At 42.1% G+C, this 22219-nt stretch overlaps 1 protein-coding gene across 13 annotated transcripts in view; it reads left to right on the top strand.

The window, feature by feature from the left end:
- Positions 1-22219, top strand: part of NEDD4L (NEDD4 like E3 ubiquitin protein ligase) — a 331333-nt gene that overhangs the window by 287435 nt on the left and 21679 nt on the right. For all 13 annotated transcript variants that reach the window (XM_073584806.1, XM_073584805.1, XM_073584804.1 and 10 more), the window contains 6 exons: positions 323-400; positions 7401-7455; positions 13492-13550; positions 15543-15608; positions 19182-19411; positions 19514-19635. In XM_073584806.1, coding sequence (XP_073440907.1) covers positions 323-400; positions 7401-7455; positions 13492-13550; positions 15543-15608; positions 19182-19411; positions 19514-19635 — 610 coding nt within the window. The remainder of the gene's footprint in view (positions 1-322; positions 401-7400; positions 7456-13491; positions 13551-15542; positions 15609-19181; positions 19412-19513; positions 19636-22219) is intronic.

Genomic DNA, 22219 nt, shown 5'->3' with positions numbered 1-22219 from the left:
ATTTGCCTTTTTATAGGTGAAAAATGCACTTATACTTGTGGAAGCCATATGGTCGAATGGCACATCCCCGAACTGCAGCAATACATAGAACAATACACAATACATATGTATAGTTTGCTGCACGGAACAATAGCGATGCTATTCAGACATGTAGTTTATTTACCCAGTGTCTGATGCACAGAAGACATACATTCTAAGCTTTTGTACACTAATTATGCATTTAGTGGATGATCTCCTACATATTCATATCTGTGTAATAACTAACTCTTTCAGATTTTGTCTACCACGGTCACTATATTAATTACATTTACGTGTCTCACAGGAAGATCCACGTTTGAAATTTCCTGTACATATGAGAACTAAAGCCACTTTAAATCCAAATGACCTGGGACCTCTTCCAGTGAGTACCTGACTGCACTAAATACATCCCACCTACCAGTGAGTACTAGACTGCACTAAATACGGTACATCCCACCTACCAGTGAGTACCTGACTGCACTAAATACATCCCACCTACCAGTGAGTACCTGACTGCACTTAATACATCCCACCTACCAGTGAGCACCTGACTGCACTAAATACATCCCACCTACCAGTGAGCACCTGACTGCACTAAATACATCCCACCTACCAGTGAGCACCTGACTGAACTAAATACATCCCACCTACCAGTGAGCACCTGACTGCACTAAATACATCCCACCTACCAGTCAGTACCTGACTGCACTAAATACATCCCACCTACCAGTGAGCACCTGACTACACTAAATACATCCCACCTACCAGTGAGCACCTGACTGCACTAAATACATCCCACCTACCAGTGAGTACCTGACTGCACTAAATGCATCACCTCTACCAGTGAGTACCTGACTGCACTAAATACATCCCACCTACCAGTGAGCACCTGACTGCACTAAATACATCCCACCTACCAGTGAGTACCTGACTGCACTAAATGCATCACCTCTACCAGTGAGTACCTGACTGCACTAAATACATCCCACCTACCAGTGAGTACCTTACTGCACTAAATACATCCCACCTACCAGTGAGTACCTTACTGCACTAAATACATCCCACCTACCAATGAGTACCTGACTGCACTAAATACATCCCACCTACCAGTGAGTACCTGACTGCACTAAATACATCCCACCTACCAGTCAGTACCTGACTGCACTAAATACATCCCACCTACCAGTGAGCACCTGACTACACTAAATACATCCCACCTACCAGTGAGCACCTGACTGCACTAAATACATCCCACCTACCAGTGAGTACCTGACTGCACTAAATGCATCACCTCTACCAGTGAGTACCTGACTGCACTAAATGCATCACCTCTACCAGTGAGTACCTTACTGCACTAAATACAGCCCACCTACCAGTGAGTACCTGACTGCACTAAATACAGCCCACCTACCAGTGAGTACCTGACTGCGCTAAATGCATCACCTCTACCAGTGAGTACCTGACTGCACTAAATATAGCCCACCTACCAGTGAGTACCTGACTGCACTAAATACAGCCCACCTACCAGTGAGTACCTGACTGCACTAAATACAGCCCACCTACCAGTGAGTACCTGACTGCACTAAATACAGCCCACCTACCAGTGAGTACCTGACTGCACTAAATACAGCCCACCTACCAGTGAGTACCTGACTGCACTAAATACAGCCCACCTACCAGTGAGTACCTGACTGCACTAAATACAGCCCACCTACCAGTGAGTACCTGACTGCACTAAATACAGCCCACCTACTAGTGAGTACCTGACTGCACTAAATACATCCCACCTACTAGTGAGTACCTGACTGCACTAAATACATCCCACCTACCAGTGAGTACCTGACTGCACTAAATACATCCCACCTACCAGTGAGTTCCTGACTGCACTAAATACATCCCATCTACCAGTGATTACCTGACTGCACTAAATACATCCCATCTACCAGTGAGTACCTGACTGCACTAAATACATCCCATCTACCAGTGAGTACCTGACTGCACTAAATACATCACATCTAACAGTGAGTACCTGACTGCACTAAATACATCCCATCTACCAGTGAGTACCTGACTGCACTACGATAATCCTAGACGCCTCGGCACAGCCGGAGAGCTAACTAAGCCTAAAGCAAGAAAGGGGAAATCTAAACTGCCCCAGAGCAGACCCCAAAGGAATAGATAGCCCCCAAACATATATTGTCGGTGAGACAAGATGAAAATAGACTGAGCGAACGATGGGGCCCACACTAACTAGACAGGACAGGAAAGGAAAGACTGTCTGCAATCACGCAAAAAACCCTGCAAAAAAGTCCAACACGTCTGATGCAAAAAATAGTGAAGTTGCACGACTTCGCCCACTATATCAGCACTCTGGTATATTATGAAAGCAGAGCAAAAAGAGGCCAATCTAATAAGGGACAAAAACAAACTGGCACAAGCAGTAACATATGGATGGTGATTCAGCACAGCCGAGGCTGGCTGACCCACACAAAACTGAAATAGACAAAACCAGATCAAATGTGAACAGAATAGCAAAAGAACACTTAGCTGAGCATGCAGGAACTGAGCTGGAATCTAAAACCTCAGGAGGCAGAAAGAAAATCACCAGCAGGGATAGAGGGAGTCGGCTGTCTTAAATCCCAGTCTGAAACCCCAGATCTCCAATCGTCGTCCTCATTATCAGGTGGCAAGCCTCTGTTAATCAGATCAGCTCCATTACCTCCAGTAACCACCAGAGGGAGCCCAGAAAGAGAACTCGCAACCCCTCTGTCAATTTGACCAGCTCCACTACCTTCAGTAGTAACCAGAGGTAGGCCAGAAAGCGAATTCACAACAAGTGAGTACCTGACTGCATTAAATACACCACCTTTACAAGTGAGTACATGACTACATTAAATACATCCCATCTTACAGTGAGTACCTGACTGCAGTAAATATATCCCATCTACCAGTGAGTACCTGACTGCACTAAACACATCCCGTCTACCAGTGAGTACTTGACTGCAGTAAATGCATCACACCAACCAGTGAGTACCTGACTGCACTAAATACATCACATCTTCAAGTGAGTACCTGACTGCACTAAATGCATCACATCTACCAGTGAGTACCTGACTGCACTAAATACATCACATCTTCAAGTGAGTACCTGGCTGCAGTAAATACATCACATCTTCAAGTGAGTACCTGGCTGCAGTAAATGCATCACATCAACCAGTGAGTACCTGACTGCACTAAATACCTCACATCTACCAGTGAGTACCTGACTGCACTAAATACATCCCATTCTCCAGTGAGTACCTGACTGCACTAAATACATCACATTCTCCAGTGAGTACTTGACTGCACTAAATACATCCCATTCTCCAGTGAGTACCTGACTGCACTAAATACATCACCTCTACCAGTGAGTACCTGACTGCACTAAATACATCACCTCTACCAGTGAGTACCTGACTGCACTAAATACATCACATCTACCAGTGAGTACCTGACTGCACTAAATACATCCCATTCTCCAGTGAGTACCTGACTGCACTAAATACATCACCTCTACCAGTGAGTACCTGACTGCACTAAATACATCACCTCTACCAGTGAGTACCTGACTGCACTAAATACATCACATCTACCAGTGAGCACCTGACTGCACTAAATACATCACATGTACCAGTGAGTACCTGACTGCACTAAATACATCACATGTACCAGTGAGTACCTGACTGCACTAAATACATCACATGTACCAGTGAGTAACTGACTGCACTAAATACATCACATCTACCAGTGAGTACCTGACTGCACTAAATACATCACATCTACCAGTGAGTACCTGACTGCACTAAATACATCACATGTACCAGTGAGTACCTGACTGCACTAATTGCATCACCTCTACCAGTGAGTACCTGACTGCACTAAATACATCCCATTCTCCAGTGAGTACCTGACTGCACTAAATACATCACCTCTACCAGTGAGTACCTGACTGCACTAAATACATCACCTCTACCAGTGAGTACCTGACTGCAATAAATACATCACATCTACCAGTGAGCACCTGACTGCACTAAATACATCACATGTACCAGTGAGCACCTGACTGCACTAAATACATCACATGTACCAGTGAGCACCTGACTGCACTAAATACATCACATGTACCAGTGAGCACCTGACTGCACTAAATACATCACATGTACCAGTGAGCACCTGACTGCACTAAATACATCACATCTACCAGTGAGTACCTGACTGCACTAAATACATCACATGTACCAGTGAGCACCTGACTGCACTAAATACATCACATGTACCAGTGAGTACCTGACTGCACTAAATACATCACATGTACCAGTGAGTACCTGACTGCACTAAATACATCACCTCTACCAGTGAGTACCTGACTGCACTAAATACATCACATCTACCAGTGAGCACCTGACTGCACTAAATACATCACATGTACCAGTGAGTACCTGACTGCACTAAATACATCACATGTACCAGTGAGTACCTGACTGCACTAAATACATCACATGTACCAGTGAGTAACTGACTGCACTAAATACATCACATCTACCAGTGAGTACCTGACTGCACTAAATACATCACATCTACCAGTGAGTACCTGACTGCACTAAATACATCACATGTACCAGTGAGTACCTGACTGCACTAATTGCATCACCTCTACCAGTGAGTACCTGACTGCACTAAATACATCCCATTCTCCAGTGAGTACCTGACTGCACTAAATACATCACCTCTACCAGTGAGTACCTGACTGCACTAAATACATCACCTCTACCAGTGAGTACCTGACTGCAATAAATACATCACATCTACCAGTGAGCACCTGACTGCACTAAATACATCACATGTACCAGTGAGCACCTGACTGCACTAAATACATCACATGTACCAGTGAGCACCTGACTGCACTAAATACATCACATGTACCAGTGAGCACCTGACTGCACTAAATACATCACATGTACCAGTGAGCACCTGACTGCACTAAATACATCACATCTACCAGTGAGTACCTGACTGCACTAAATACATCACATGTACCAGTGAGCACCTGACTGCACTAAATACATCACATGTACCAGTGAGTACCTGACTGCACTAAATACATCACATGTACCAGTGAGTACCTGACTGCACTAAATACATCACATCTACCAGTGAGTACCTGACTGCACTAAATACATCACATGTACCAGTGAGTACCTGACTGCACTAAATGCATCACCTCTATCAGTGAGTACCTGACTGCACTAAATACATCCCATTCTCCAGTGAGTACCTGACTGCACTAAATACATCACCTCTACCAGTGAGTACCTGACTGCACTAAATACATCACCTCTACCAGTGAGTACCTGACTGCACTAAATACATCACATCTACCAGTGAGCACCTGACTGCACTAAATACATCACATCTACCAGTGAGCACCTGACTGCACTAAATACATCACATGTACCAGTGAGCACCTGACTGCACTAAATACATCACATCTACCAGTGAGTACCTGACTGCACTACATACATCACATCTACCAGTGAGTACCTGACTGCACTACATACATCACATGTACCAGTGAGCACCTGACTGCACTAAATACATCACATGTACCAGTGAGCACCTGACTGCACTAAATACATCACATCTACCAGTGAGTACCTGACTGCACTAAATACATCACATGTACCAGTGAGCACCTGACTGCACTAAATACATCACATGTACCAGTGAGTACCTGACTGCACTAAATACATCACATGTACCAGTGAGTACCTGACTGCACTAAATACATCACATCTACCAGTGAGTACCTGACTGCACTAAATACATCACATGTACCAGTGAGTACCTGACTGCACTAAATGCATCACCTCTATCAGTGAGTACCTGACTGCACTAAATACATCCCATTCTCCAGTGAGTACCTGACTGCACTAAATACATCACCTCTACCAGTGAGTACCTGACTGCACTAAATACATCACCTCTACCAGTGAGTACCTGACTGCACTAAATACATCACATCTACCAGTGAGCACCTGACTGCACTAAATACATCACATGTACCAGTGAGTACCTGACTGCACTAAATACATCACATCTACCAGTGAGCACCTGACTGCACTAAATACATCACATGTACCAGTGAGCACCTGACTGCACTAAATACATCACATCTACCAGTGAGTACCTGACTGCACTAAATACATCACATGTACCAGTGAGCACCTGACTGCACTAAATACATCACATGTACCAGTGAGTACCTGACTGCACTAAATGCATCACCTCTATCAGTGAGTACCTGACTGCACTAAATACATCCCATTCTCCAGTGAGTACCTGACTGCACTAAATACATCACCTCTACCAGTGAGTACCTGACTGCACTAAATACATCACCTCTACCAGTGAGTACCTGACTGCACTAAATACATCACATCTACCAGTGAGCACCTGACTGCACTAAATACATCACATGTACCAGTGAGTACCTGACTGCACTAAATACATCACATCTACCAGTGAGCACCTGACTGCACTAAATACATCACATGTACCAGTGAGCACCTGACTGCACTAAATACATCACATCTACCAGTGAGTACCTGACTGCACTAAATACATCACATGTACCAGTGAGCACCTGACTGCACTAAATACATCACCTCTACCAGTGAGTACCTGACTGCACTAAATACATCCCATCTACCAGTGAGTACCTGACTGCACTAAATACATCACATCTACCAGTGAGCACCTGACTGCACTAAATACATCACATCTACCAGTGAGTACCTGACTGCACTAAAAATACTGATGCACATGTACCAGTGATTTCTTGACATCCTAGCTTGCTACAATGTATCACCTTGGAGTCCAGACTCTTAAGCTCACGTAACATTGTAGCAAGCTAGAATGTCAAGAAATCACTGGTACATTGACTGAATACAATTCTATCCATTTCTCAGGTGAGAGCAGGACCCCGGCTGTGCAGATTTACTGCCTCTGAATAGAGACAAATATTTGCATTCACTGACAGCAAACGTATATCTAAAAAAAAATGGTGAAAACCGAAAAGTATATTAGAAAGTTTTAAAACTTTTTATGTAATCATTTAAGGGTTTTTTGTGTCTCTTTTAATACTGCTAATTCATGCCTCATGACAGGTCATCCGTACAAGACTGGCAGGGACCCTCACTGATTAGCTGACTGAAGCGCCGTACAATGTATAATGGCCGTGACTGGTACTGCGGGCTCTTACAGTACGGTTCACAGCCACTGAATAATACGCTGTGCCTTTTCGCTCTTATCGTTATGGGTCTTTGTCGCTTTTTCTTTTCCAGCCTGGCTGGGAGGAGAGGATACACTTAGATGGCAGAACGTTCTACATAGATCACAGTAAGTAATTTTCTTACCCCAATATTAAAAAAAATAAAAATATATGGGGCATCATTAAAAATATAGAAAAATTGAATTATCGCGTGACTTTGTTGGGCACGTGTAGCTGACTTAATGATTTATAGATGTAGCAGAGCTGACCATCGAAGTAGTAATAATATAAAAATAATAAAAAGTAATCATTATAAATATTTTCTATAGCGCCAACATATTCCGAAGCGCCATAGGATTCAGCGGATGCATCGAAAAGCAGCAATCATTACCAGTTCATAGTGTGGCATGTCAGAGTGTGGAGACTTGTACGTCATGCATGCTCTTCTGGGAAATGAAATCTGCAAATTACCTCTTCAGAAAAGAACAGGACTAGAACCTCTGGTGCCAATAGGTGGCGCTGTGGTTCTAGTCCTCTTCCTTTCTGAAGAATTATCTGGAGAAAATGGCCTTTACATTGCCCCCTAGAGGCATTGAGCAGTACTACAGTTTTCTATGGTTTCTGGCTTGCTTCGAGCCACCAGGAATCTTTCTCCCTCTACCAAGTGTCAGGATATGAAAGCAATGTGATCTTCTTTATTCAGGAAGTCAAGTGTTGATGTGTGGAGACAATGGTAACGGACATGTAGTGCCCTCCTACGGTACCGTATTTGCATTTGACCTTCCCTGAAACGTTTCGGTTTTGAGTTTGCGGAAGATTAACAACGTTTTGTGATTTTGATTGATTTATTTGATACATTACAGTATATATTGACTTATTCTGTACGTTTGCTTGGCGCCCCTACACCAGAGATATGGGAAAATGAGTCACGCAATCAGTTGTTACCACAATGGCCGATGTATAAAACTGCGGACATCCATGATCTCCGGTGCCTAGAACAAAAGGCTGCAATACAATTTTTTTTTTCCCTAAATTGGACTTGAAAAGTTGCAGAATCTTAATGGAAGCCGTCATCTGTGAGCCGGATGTCATTAATGCTCCCCAGTGTACGTACCGCTCAACAGATCGGGATACAGACTTGGAGATTTTAGTGTAACTCCATCCAAAAAAAAATCTAATATTTGGTAAAGGCTGTCTCCTTAATGGGCAACCTCCTTAAAAACGTCACTGCTTTGCCTCCATTTATTGGAACTGTTTTTAAATAATAAATAAATAAAATAAATAAAACTTAAAGGGAATGTTTGGGAAAAATTCAGTAGTAGTCAATTGTTGGGAAACCATATTGATTAGACAGCGGATAGGTGGATAGTCCTTTCCCCTGGAGGATCCCACACATTGTGCATTACAACCACAGCCTATTAATTTCAATAGAAATTGTATAATGCCTCAATTACACATTGGTGGTGCTTTTGTGACTCTTGGTCACGCTAGTGGCGCTGCAGGAAAATTGGCCACGCTAGTGGCGCTGCAGGAAAATTGGCCACGCTAGTGGCGCTGCAGGAAAATTGGCCACGCTAGTGGCGCTGCAGGAAAATTGGCCATGCTAGTGGCGCTGCAGGAAAATTGGCCACGCTAGTGGCGCTGCAGGAAAATTGGCCACGCTAGTGGCGCTGCAGGAAAATTGGCCACGCTAGTGGCGCTGCAGGAAAATTGGCCACGCTAGTGGCGCTGCAGGAAAATTAGACACTTTTTAATAGGTTCTCCCACACATTACAGGCTATCATTGGAATTTCCAGCAAAAGGACATGCTGTGATCAACTTAACAATAAATTGGACAAATCATTAACCAACTATATAGTGAAACGGTATGCAACTTTATAACGTACTTTGTGGTTCAATTCTCTTTTTGCTCTTGGTAAATAAAGCCAATCTTCTTTACATCTTGCAGGTGAGACTGTCCTGATAGCTTTATTCCATCTGTTTTGATGTTCAAATTTTTCAGATCACTCTGTTTTAAATAGCCATGTCAGTGATATTTGGACAGATTTTTAGTCAATAAATAAAAACTAGAATTACCCTGTTCGTAGACAGCAAGCAGGGATCTTAAAAATGGTAATAAATTAAAGTATAAACTATATAAAGAAAGTTTTAGGATCTCTTTTGGTGAAATGATGGCAGCGGAGACTGAAGTGTGGCAGCGGCCTCTGAAGATGCCAGTGGCGAAACAGAAATGTAGTGTCCACTGAAGATGGTGGCGAAACAGTAGTTCAATGGTGTCCTCAGTAAATGCGGATTACAGGGACAGATGAAGTGTGGTGGCGGCTTCTGAAGCTGCAGTCACTTCTCTATCGCCCCCCTGAAACGAGGCATCAGGGGACAGTAGCTGTGGTAGGTGATCATGGTGCCGCCTCCTATTGATGTCCTCTTTCAGGGGGAGTGGACAATAGAAGCTGCAGAGAAGTGAAAAAAACATATAGGGAGAGAATTTCATAATGAAGCAAATTACTAAAGTGCTTAGAAGATGAGGATAGATATTTATAAATGGCTTTATATATGTCTGACAAATAATATGAAACTTTTAACCTCTTTACTTTACAAAGTTTGATTTATTAAAAAAAAAAAAAAAATCTCGGTGTAAAACACCCATTTAGTGTACAATCCACTTGTGGAAAGCACGTCTCGTTCTGGAGGACCCCACATGCTTGTGTGTTATACAGAAAGCCCGTTACTTTCAATTTGAATGTAATTCTTCGTTCTTCCAGCGGGGGTACTGCAGGGAAATTAAACACTAGAGAAAAAAGAGGAGCATAACTGGTGTCAGCCTTTAGGGTAGTAATGTTACATGTAGGCAGAATGAATCCTTGGTGGTGAAGCATCTAGCCTTTGCTTAATCCCATCAAAAATCCCTTTAATCCTAGTCTGTATTAGGCTCCGCCTCCCGGAGTCTGAGCTGTTGGCGGGTATGACATTGCCGCGTGGCCAGTGTGATAACACCGGTGTCCTGACTTTATTTTCGGATTGTGGCATGATTGATCTCTACACGTTAATGCACCCCCAGTGGTTTTCCTTATCCACTACGGCCTCTGTGTTTGCACCATTGTTTTAACAAATGTATAACTGTCTTTTAATATTGCAAGTTTATTTAAAGGTACAGTACACCGTTTATCTGTACGTAGAGGACTTTACCGATGGAGTAGACCAAAAGTGCCAGGGTTGTCCAATCCTACAATGCTATGTCTGGAACAAAAGACGTAGTTAGAGATAATTGAGTTCCTATCCCAATATGTAGTAGGTATAATAATAATATTATCAGCCAATTCCTCCAATTTGAAATGTAGTGTAGTTCTTCTGATTCGCTATGTCGCTTTCCCCGTTTGCAAGCACTGCAGTAGCTTGGGTATCCATGGTTACGATCACTAGCAACTGTCACTGTATGATGAGTTGTTGTAACCATGGATATATCACAAACCAGAGTAAATAAACTCCAGAGAGAAGTGTTCCATTAAAATGAGATTTATTTCAATATATTTTTAAAAAAGACATACAGTATACAATAAAATGAAACAAGATGTCTCCAAAAATGAATTTATAACCATCAATTTCAAGGTATACAATATATTGTTATGCCGAACAATTATGGTAGACTGATATAATTTGTATTTGAAATTTTTTTTTTATATATACCAGGAAATCAATCCTTATATAAAACGGAGCCCAGCTATATTAACCCCATAGTCATATGCTTATTCTCAGTAAGATAAATTATACGTATCAAGTGATACAAAGTGCATATTAGACGTTTCCTAAAAGAAATGAATTTATACCTGGTAATATGTAGTGGTGGCGTCTCATTACCCCCGACGCGCGTTTCGCGGTTTGCTTCTCCTGGGGGCGTCACGTCACTTGATACGTATAATTTATCTTACTGAGGATAAAGCATATGACTATGGGGTTAATATAGCTGGGCTCCGTTTTATATAAGGATTGATTTCCTGATGGATAGATAGATAGATAGAGAGATATATAGATATATATATATATCTCTATTTATTTTTTTCAAACACCAATTATATCAGTCTACCATAATTGTTCGGCATAACAATATATACCTTGAAATTGATGGTAATAAATAAGCACACTTAGGCATATGATTTTATAGCCAAGTGTATATGTAGATATATAGAAGGAGAGAGAATATATATATTTTTTTTTTTTTCCTGTGAATTCAATTCTTATGTACTTTTGTTAGCCATAAATTTATACTGATGGTGGGTAACTGATTTGCGGTGATGTCTCATTTTTGGAGACATCTTGTTTCATTTTATTGTGTATGTCTTTTTTAAAAATATATTGAAATAAATCTCATTTTAATGGAACGCTTCTATCTGGAGTTTATTTACTCTGGTTTGTGATATATGAATTGTTGGAAGTGCCATTGATGATTTTCGAATTTTGCGGACCAATTGGATTAATGTAACCATGGATATCTAAACTGCACAGAGGTAAGCAACATGGCGTATCAGACTAACTATCCTACATTTCTAATTGGAGCTATTTGCTAATAATCTACCTGCTACCTATTGGGATAGGATCTTGGAGATGGGAATACCCCTTGTAATATTCTCTCTACGACTTTATAGTTTGTGGGCAGAGCAGTATAGGGCATGGGCTTATTAAGTGTTAATGTCAATATCCCTGGTGGCCTGGGGTAATGCTTGAGTTATTGACAATATTCCTTTTGGCCTACACCAGACTAGTTACTCCCATCTTCCATAGTGGTAGCATTTACTGCCAACATTTTTTTTGTGTATAGTATTCATAGGGTATATAGTAATATCCCTGGTGGTCTAGGGTGTTCATTAAGTGAAATTGAGCCCCTTACATGCAGTCTAAAGCAGATTGAGGGTTAGCATGTCAGTCTCTGGTAGTCTAGGGCAATTAAAAAATTGTCATGTTCTCTGGTGGTCTAGGGCAGAAAAGAAGTTGGTCAATGACGCTGGTGCTCTAGGGTCTTTTATAGGTATAATATACCTGGAGTCTAGAACTGATCATTCCTGCGAGCCTAGAGAAGTTGCCAAATTTCCTCAATGGTCTTGGAGAAGAGGATAGTGAAGGCAATGAATGGGGGTGACTGTCAGCATACCTGTTGGTCTGGGGAAGTGAAATGTTACTGCCTGCATCCCTGGTGGTAGGAGGCGCTGCTGCTGTGGTGCATTCATGAGATGTATACATCTTGGAATCTGGAACTAAGGTTTAATGCCAGCCTCCTTTGTGGGCTTCATTAGTAATTATATTATTGCTATGATCCCTGGTGGTCTAGGGCAGAGCAGAGGGCAATGACGTGGTGTCAGCATTCCTGTTAGTTTAGGACAGTGAAGAAGTTACTACTGAGGTATACGGTAACATTCCTAAAGTCTACAACCAGTGAAGGATTGATGTAAGTTACTTCTAGGATCCCTGATGGTCTAGGGGTGGACGAGTTGTCAGGGAAGTGAGCACTGATTGTTTGGCCTACTATTTCCTGCTTGTACTGATCAGAGATTAGTGCTGGCCAGGAATGAGACTGGGAACAGACACCAATTCTATGATTGGCCATGACACACTAAAAAGGGGCTTAAATGCATCTATTTCTGGCTGAAATCTTTTTTTTTTTTTTTTTTTGGGGGGGGGGTGGATTTTACAGACTGATTCTTGATTTAAAAGGGAGTCTGTCAGCACGAAACGACTGTTTAAACCAAGCTCAAGCGCTCGGTTCACCGTTGCATCGCTATTTTTCCTCGTTTCTCCGCCCTTCTCTAGCTCTATAAAACCAGAGCGGTCAATCAAATATTGGCGAGGGGGGGGGGGGAGAAACGGAAGGAAAGCAGGCATGTGGAAAGGTGTAAGGCCGCGCTGCACCGAGCGACTGTGCTGGTTTTGAACAGTCGTTGTGGTACTGACAGATTCTCAGTTGACTCCTTCTGCAGTCAGCAACAAATCGGTTACAGAATTGCAAAAATTATAACCTTTTTTTTTTTTTTTTTTTATGCTTTTAAGCAAAATTCTACTTTAAATATAAAAAAAAACAAAACGCGTAAACCAAACCGAGAAGTTGCTTCTCCGGAAAAAGAATTCATAACGTCGGGAGATTTATAATGGAAGCTCTTTGTTCACTTTATTCGCAGATAGCAAAATAACACAGTGGGAAGACCCCCGACTACAGAATCCGGCAATCACCGGGCCGGTAAGTGAAAGAAGAGCGGTTTGGAATTTAGAACCCTTTTAGTTTAGAAGTGTCACCATTCTTATGAAAAGAATATGTCTGGTATTGCTGCTGAACTGCATCCATTCATTAAGTCTGAGGTGCAATACCAGACACAGGCTGTCGACAAGGGTGGCGCTGTTTCTGGAAGATGGTAATGATTTATTTAATATGATTTTATGGTCATTATTGTCTTTGTCTCGTAGTTTTCTTATGTTTTTACCGCTTGCGCGCTTCCAGCTCTGTAACAAATTTGTCATCTAGTCTGATTGCCATACACACTGATCCGCCATCACCTTAACCTAACTGAAAGATTAAGTGAATAGCATAAATGATATCTGGACTGATTTTTCGTTTTCAAGATTCTCAGTTCACAAGTAAAATGTATCTTCAGTGACTACGTACAGTATTTTCCCATTACTGAGATAGGAGATGACAGTTGGTGCTTAGAAAGTTCTATGGAGTACTGTATTAGTTCCCTTCAATATAAAAAAAAATTCTATAGAATTTTTTTTTATTTTGTTCAAGGTGAACTCAATTTCTCCTTTAATATATTAATATATAATTTTTTTTAGCCCGTTCAATTCATATCAACTTTTCCCCTTCGATTGAGGGAGTCTGCCTGACTCTAATTTGGGGAGGTTTGCTCCTCTCTGCTCGATGTGCAGGCGTTAGTATCTGTCAGAAGCATGTATCTGGTTCAGTTTGGCATTGATACTAATTTATTAGGTGCCACAAATATCAGATGATGATAATTCTTCTTGGATTTTACCTGTTACTGTAATTCTCTAGCCGGCGGCACTAATCCAGTAAGAGTAATGGGAGGTCCGTCCGATGTTACCTGGGAAACTGAGGAGCTGTCACGATGTCTCCGGGCTTCTAGATGCTACATATAATATATACTCATTATGGCTGCACCTGTGAGCGCTCCGATATTCTCATTTATGCTCCACAGGGTTTGAGATTACTTTTTTTTTTTTTTTAATTCATCTTCCTTATAAATTTCTATGAACTAAACCTAAAAAACTATTTTCTGCAATGCATAATTTGTATAACATTTCAACTTTTCCCCTTGAACTGAGGGAGTCTGTTCGATTGTAACAATTTATCTTTGGCCATGCTTAAATTTGATCACATTTACATATATAATCTACATGAAAAGTGTAATCACTTTGCAAATAGATTCCATTACTGATCTTGTACTGATGCTAACTTACATCCAGTATTCACCAGCAGAATAGTGAGTGCAGCTCTGGAGTAGGAGTCACTGAACATAGGATTAGCACAGGATAATGAAGTAGTATATGCACTCAGTGACTCCTACTCTAGAGCTGCACTCCCTATTCTGCTGGTGCAGTCACTGTGTACATACATTACATTACTGATCCTGAGTTACATCCTGTATTATACTCCAGCGCTGCACTCACTATTCTGCTGGTGCAGTCACTGTGTACATACATTACATTACTGATCCTTAGTTACATCCTGTATTATACTCCAGAGCTGCACTCATTATTCTGCTGGTGCAGTCACTCTGTACATACATAACATTACTGATCCTGAGTTACATCCTGTATTATACTCCAGAGCTGCACTCACTATTCTGCTGGTGCAGTCACTGTGTACATACATTACATTACTGATCCTGAGTTACATCCTCTATTATACTCCAGAGCTGCACTCACTATTCTGCTGGAGGTGTCACTGTGTACATACATTACATTACTGATCCTGAGTTACATCCTCTATTATACTCCAGAGCTGCACTCACTATTCTGCTGGTGCAGTCACTGTGTACATACATTACATTACTGATACATCCTGTATTATACCCCAGAGGTGCGCTCATGATTGATTGGACATATTTGCATATTCATTTATTTTATTATGTTAACTTTATTTTCTTCTTTGTTTGTTTGGTTTTTTTTTATAAAGAATTCCTTGCCTGATCCTTGACCTTTCCTTGTCTTACAGGCCGTCCCATACTCCAGAGAATTTAAACAGAAATACGACTACTTCAGGAAGAAATTGAAAAAACCTGTAAGTGCCTCGTTTGCTTTCTGTTTTCATTTTTCTAGAACCTGCTGCAGTTTGCCGAGCTAATTTATTGGAGGGTCCAAATTGATCAAATCCATAGAATTTTGAAAGTGGGCAACACTGAGCGTTTTCAGGGTCCAGCAATTACGTGTCATCTCATGTATCATGGATCAGATGGAAGTGCTTGTATGTGAACACCACATCGGTATTTAAGGCTGTGACGGGGTTTACTATGGCTAGCATAATGGACCACCCTGGCCAATGTGATGGGGTCCCTATGGCGAGCATAATGGGCCACCCTGGCCAATGTGATGGGGTCCCTATGGCTAGCATAATGGGCCACCATGACCAATGTCATGGGGTCCCTATGGCTAGCATAATGGGCCACCCTGGCCAATGTGATGGGGTCCCTATGGTTAGCATAATGGACCACCCTGGCCAATGTGATGGGGTCCCTATGGCTAGCATAATGGGCCACCCTGGCCAATGTGATGGGGTCCCTATGGCTAGCATAATGGACCACCCTGGCCAATGTGATGGGGTCCCTATGGCAAGCATAATGGGCCACCCTGGCCAATGTGATGGGGTCCCTATGGCGAGCATAATGGGCCACCCTGGCCAATGTGATGGGGTCCCTATGGCTAGCATAATGGGCCACCCTGGCCAATGTGATGGGGTCCCTATGGCTAGCATAATGGACCACCCTGGCCAATGTGATGGGGTCCCTATGGCGAGCATAATGGGCCACCCTGGCCAATGTGATGGGGTCCCTATGGCTAGCATAATGGACCACCCTGGCCAATATGATGGGGTCCCTATGGCGAGCATAATGGGCCACCCTGGCCAATATGATGGGGTCCCTATGGCGAGCATAATGGGCCACCTGGCCAATGTGATGGGGTCCCTATGGCGAGCATAATGGGCCACCCTGGCCAATATGATGGGGTCCCTATGGCGAGCATAATGGGCCACCCTGGCCAATATGATGGGGTCCCTATGGCGAGCATAATGGGCCACCTGGCCAATGTGATGGGGTCCCTATGGCGAGCATAATGGGCCACCTGGCCAATGTGATGGGGTCCCTATGGCGAGCATAATGGGCCACCCTGGCCAATATGATGGGGTCCCTATGGCGAGCATAATGGGCCACCTGGCCAATATGATGGGGTCCCTATGGCGAGCATAATGGGCCACCTGGCCAATGTGATGGGGTCCCTATGGCGAGCATAATGGGCCACCCTGGCCAATGTGATGGGGTCCCTATGGCTAGCATAATGGACCACCAAGGCCAATGTGATGGGGTCCCTATGGCGAGCATAATGGGCCACCCTGGCCAATGTGATGGGGTCCCTATGGTTAGCATAATGGGCCACCCTGGCTATTGTGATTGAGTGGTATGGTTGTGTCACGATACAGCACATAACTTTATTTTGTAGATCACCCGCTATAGACAATTTTCGGTCATACATGCTTAGTCATAAGACTTAGACCCCTGAAGGGGCTCCTCACTTTGGTCAGTTGTGTTGTGATTGAAGGTCCACCAACGATGAGCTGATGAGCTGTTGATATCCTCAGCGCTCAGCTGTAATCTATGGAGAACTCAACAACAAGTGATCACTTTTCCCTACAGCACCACCAGAGGGAAAATGAAGCATTACACGTAATCCATGGGCTTTTTCTATGATGCTCGGATGTGCTGGGCTCTCCATAGAGAGATGCTCTATGTAACTCTACAGTCATTAGATCCCAAATTCTAAAGATGTACCGCGCCCCATCTTCTCATGTCTCAATGAAAGGGTAGCTTCATTTGGTTCTATGTAACATGTGGATGTATTCATTGTAGCTGCCTATTATTAGTCCTATTGACCAAGAGCAGTGGTTTCCAGTCCATAGTTGTCCGAGTTATGCTGGGAGTTGTAATTTTACGCCACTGTGGAACCACAGATATAAAACCACCCCTCACTCGTATCTTCTCGCGTTCCCTAGGAAACGTTCGCGATACAGATAAATTGTTTATCATCCTCAGACTCGTTATTTCCCTTCATCTAACGAGCCGAGAAGACGTTCATTTATTTCTTCTTCTTACGGGTTGCTGATAAACGATGGCGCCTGTTGTCTCCACAAACAATTAGTGTAATTGTTCCAACAATTATGATAAAAGTTACTAATTACAATAAAAATGATTGCCTTCACTACTCCCGGATATTGTGCACAGAGTGGCGACATTTCATTTCTTACAAAGTTCACAGGCTTGAATTATGAACATTAAATAACCATTAAATGCAAGGGAAAAAGTATGTGTGTATATATTATGTATTAATGTAATTATACTATAATTATATTTATTTATATATTATAGTGTGTGTATGTTATTAATGTAATTATACTATAATTATATTATAATTATATAGTGTGTATATTATTATTTATGTAATTATATTTGATTTCTATTATTTATAGAATAGTGTGTGATAGAGATAGATAGATATATAAATATGTGTGTGTGTTTTTCATCATCCTTAGGAAGGTGATTATCAAACAAGCTACTTTTTATGGGCACCGCATGAATTAATGTAATCAAACAGGAGAAAAAAACAGGAAAAAAAAGGGGGGAGGCTCCTGCTGCAGTCAGTTTTTGTATTTGTTTTTTTTAACATTCTGGTCCTTTAAACTGACAGTCTGCAGGCCCATTAATATATATTTTTAAAGCTGATCCTGCAGTGCAACTTCTAGTATAATGGCTTCTTATCAGTATGGAGAGATTTCGTAATCTGTCACTTGAATATCACAGGCGTTCATGGAAAGCACTGTTGCACTCCATCCTCAAGAGGGTGCTAATCAGAATGAGCGCTTTAAACAGGCAGAATATGGTTTAATGGAATCAAACAAGGAAAAGGGGGAGGCTCCTGCTGTAGCCACTTGTCTGAGTACCCAGTACAGTCAATAGCTGTTGGGAAAGTCTGTAGTGTCCCAGGTATCCTCTTGGATGCCACCAAAACCCATGGGTTCTAAAACTTTCCTCTTATTTCTATGGCCTCCATTAAAGGCATATACAGGACAGTGAGGAGAAGGGGGACCTGGCTGATTCCTGAGAAACAGTGTTCAATTGGGGACTATTTTTATTTTTTTTTTACTTTCGTGAATTTTGGGCTAAAAATCACTTTTTCAATTGGGTTTCATTAAAAATGTTGCCATTTTAATGTGACATATTGTCGTAAATCAGCTGAGAAAAGCTCAGAAAGACACGAGTTAAAAAACCCCAGTCATTCTGCAGCCAGCTATGAATAAAGCAATGTAAAGGCTATAGAAGGAAAAATGTGTTATTAATGAAATTCAATTGCAAAAATTATTTGTAGTCCCAGTTAGTGCATTTAATTGAGAAAAAAAAAAATGTTTGGCCCTGAAATCTGGCAACCCCTTTAAGGGAATTATCAGGTTGTTTTTTATTTTTTGTCAGTTTTATATGTTTAAGATGTCTTGTGCCCACACCGCACATAGCGCCACTTCTGGACTTTAGTTGGAATTACCTCCTGGTGAAAAAACTTCATCTCTTAACGTCACCCCATCCTATTTCAGGCTGATATACCAAATAGGTTCGAGATGAAACTTCATCGAAACAACATCTTTGAAGAATCTTACAGAAGAATAATGTCGGTAAAGCGGCCCGATGTCCTGAAGGCGCGGCTCTGGATCGAGTTTGAATCGGAGAAAGGCCTGGATTATGGCGGCGTGGCCCGAGAGTGGTTCTTCCTGTTGTCCAAAGAAATGTTTAACCCGTATTATGGACTTTTTGAATATTCTGCTACGTAAGTCACATAACTCTCACCTAACTTCTCTGCCCCAACCGTCCAGATTAACACTTGCGATGTATAGGTGCGGATGCGCAGTTATTGTATCTGTCGCCGCAGGGACAATTACACTCTTCAGATAAACCCCAACTCCGGCCTCTGTAATGAAGACCATCTATCGTATTTCACGTTTATCGGGCGGATCGCCGGCCTCGCAGTGTTCCATGGAAAACTATTAGATGGTGAGTGAAGGAAGCGGTGTAATGACAGGAATTGCCGAAACACGAATATGAGTATCTTTCACATACCCGGGTGTCCAAAGATCTGGGTGTCTATATTGGCATCAGCCTCAGGGTCCTATGTAAAGTTACTTTTGCACCAAACTTTATTTACTACTTATAGCCAACAGGATAGCTATTCTTTTCTGTGTATGATCCTGTGTGTGTACATCGGCCTTTCACAATCTGCCATGTTGAACAAATTTGCACAGAACACTGACCTCTACAGAGAATCACCCAACGGTCAGGAAAGAGACAATAGGCCTGATTCATTTCATGTATTGCTCTAGTAAAAAGAACGAGGAGCTCTGGGTGCTAGGGTAAAATGAAAGCTAAGCTCTGGTTGCTAGAGTAAAATGAGAGCTGAGCTCTGGTTGCTAGAGTAAAATGAGAGCTGAGCTCTGGTTGCTAGAGTAAAATGAGAGCTGAGCTCTGGTTGCTATAGTAAATTGAGCTCTCTGCTCTGGTTGCTATGATAAAATGAAAGCTAAGCTCTGGTTGCTATAGTAAAATGAGAGCTGAGCTCTGGTTGCTATAGTAAAATGAGAGCTGAGCTCTGGTTGCTATAGTAAAATGAGAGCTGAGCTCTGGTTGCTATAGTAAAATGAGAGCTGAGCTCTGGTTGCTATAGTAAAATGAGAGCTGAGCTCTGGTTGCTATAGTAAAATGAGAGCTGAGCTCTGGTTAGTATAGTAAAATGAGAGCTGAGCTCTGGTTGCTATAGTAAAATGAGAGCTGAGCTCTGGTTGCTATAGTAAAATGAGAGCTGAGCTCTGGTTGCTATAGTAAAATGAGAGCTGAGCTCTGGTTACTATAGTAAAATGAGAACTGAGCTCTGGTTGCTATGGTAAATTGAGCTCTCCACTCTGGTTGCTATAGTAAAATGAGAGCTGAGCTCTGGTTAGTATAGTAAAATGAGAGCTGAGCTCTGGTTGCTATAGTAAAATGAGAACTGAGCTCTGGTTGCTATAGTAAAATGAGAGCTGAGCTCTGGTTGCTATAGTAAAATGAGAGCTGAGCTCTGGTTGCTATAGTAAAATGAGAGCTGAGCTCTGGTTGCTATAGTAAAATGAGAGCTGAGCTCTGGTTGCTATAGTAAAATGAGAGCTGAGCTCTGGTTGCTATAGTAAAATGAGAGCTGAGCTCTGGTTGCTATAGTAAAATGAGAGCTGAGCTCTGGTTGCTATAGTAAAATGAGAGCTGAGCTCTGGTTGCTATAGTAAAATGAGAGCTGACCTCTGGTTGCTATAGTAAAATGAGCTGAGCTCTGGTTGCTATAGTAAAATGAGCTGAGCTGAGCTCTTGTTGCTATAGTAAAATGAGCTGAGCTGAGCTCTGGTTACTATAGTAAAATGAGCTGAGCTGAGCTCTGGTTACTATAGTAAAATGAGCTGAGCTGAGCTCTGGTTACTATAGTAAAATGAGCTGAGCTGAGCTCTGGTTACTATAGTAAAATGAGCTGAGCTCTGGTTACTATAGTAAAATGAGCTGAGCTGAGCTGAGCTCTGGTTACTATAGTAAAATGAGCTGAGCTGAGCTCTGGTTACTATAGTAAAATGAGCTGAGCTGAGCTCTGGTTACTATAGTAAAATGAGCTGAGCTGAGCTCTGGTTACTATAGTAAAATGAGCTGAGCTGAGCTCTGGTTACTATAGTAAAATGAGCTGAGCTGAGCTCTGGTTACTATAGTAAAATGAGCTGAGCTGAGCTCTGGTTACTATAGTAAAATGAGCTGAGCTCTGGTTACTATAGTAAAATGAGCTGAGCTCTGGTTACTATAGTAAAATGAGAACTGAGCTCTGGTTGCTATAGTAAAATGAGCTGAGCTGAGCTCTGGTTGCTATAGTAAAATGAGAACTGAGCTCTGGTTGCTATGGTAAATTGAGCTCTCCGCTCTGGTTGCTATGATAAAATGAAAGCTAAGCTCTGGTTGCTATAATAAAATGAGAGCTGAGCTCTGGTTGCTATAGTAAAATGAGAGCTGAGCTCTGGTTGCTACAGTAAAATGAGAGCTGAGCTCTGGTTGCTATGGTAAATTGAGCTCTCCGCTCTGGTTGCTATGATAAAATGAAAGCTAAGCTCTGGTTGCTATAATAAAATGAGAGCTGAGCTCTGGTTGCTATAGTAAAATGAGAGCTGAGCTCTGGTTGCTATGGTAAATTGAGCTCTCCGCTCTGGTTGCTATGATAAAATGAAAGCTAAGCTCTGGTTGCTATAATAAAATGAGAGCTGAGCTCTGGTTGCTATAGTAAAATGAGAGCTGAGCTCTGGTTGCTATGGTAAAATGAGAGCTGAGCTCTGGTTGCTATAGTAAAATGAAAACTGAGCTCTGGTTGCTATGGTAAATTGAGCTCTCAGCTCTGGTTGCTATGATAAAATGAAAGTTTGAGCTCTGATTGCTATGGTAAAATGAAAGCTTTAGTTTTGTTGTTGAAGTCTTGTTGCTATGGTAACTGAAGCTGACGTCTGAGTAGTTGCTATGGGCAAGAAACCGTTGTAATGTAAGACAGTTGTGATCAATGTGGCCTGATCAGCCTCATCCTATACAA

This window comes from Dendrobates tinctorius, unplaced genomic scaffold (assembly GCF_039654945.1).
Source record: "Dendrobates tinctorius isolate UK_male_01 unplaced genomic scaffold, ASM3965494v1 ptg000085l, whole genome shotgun sequence".
NCBI classification, from domain to species: domain Eukaryota; kingdom Metazoa; phylum Chordata; class Amphibia; order Anura; family Dendrobatidae; genus Dendrobates; species Dendrobates tinctorius.
Note: the sequence above shows the minus strand (reverse complement) of the source record. Positions and strands in the feature narration are given on the sequence as shown.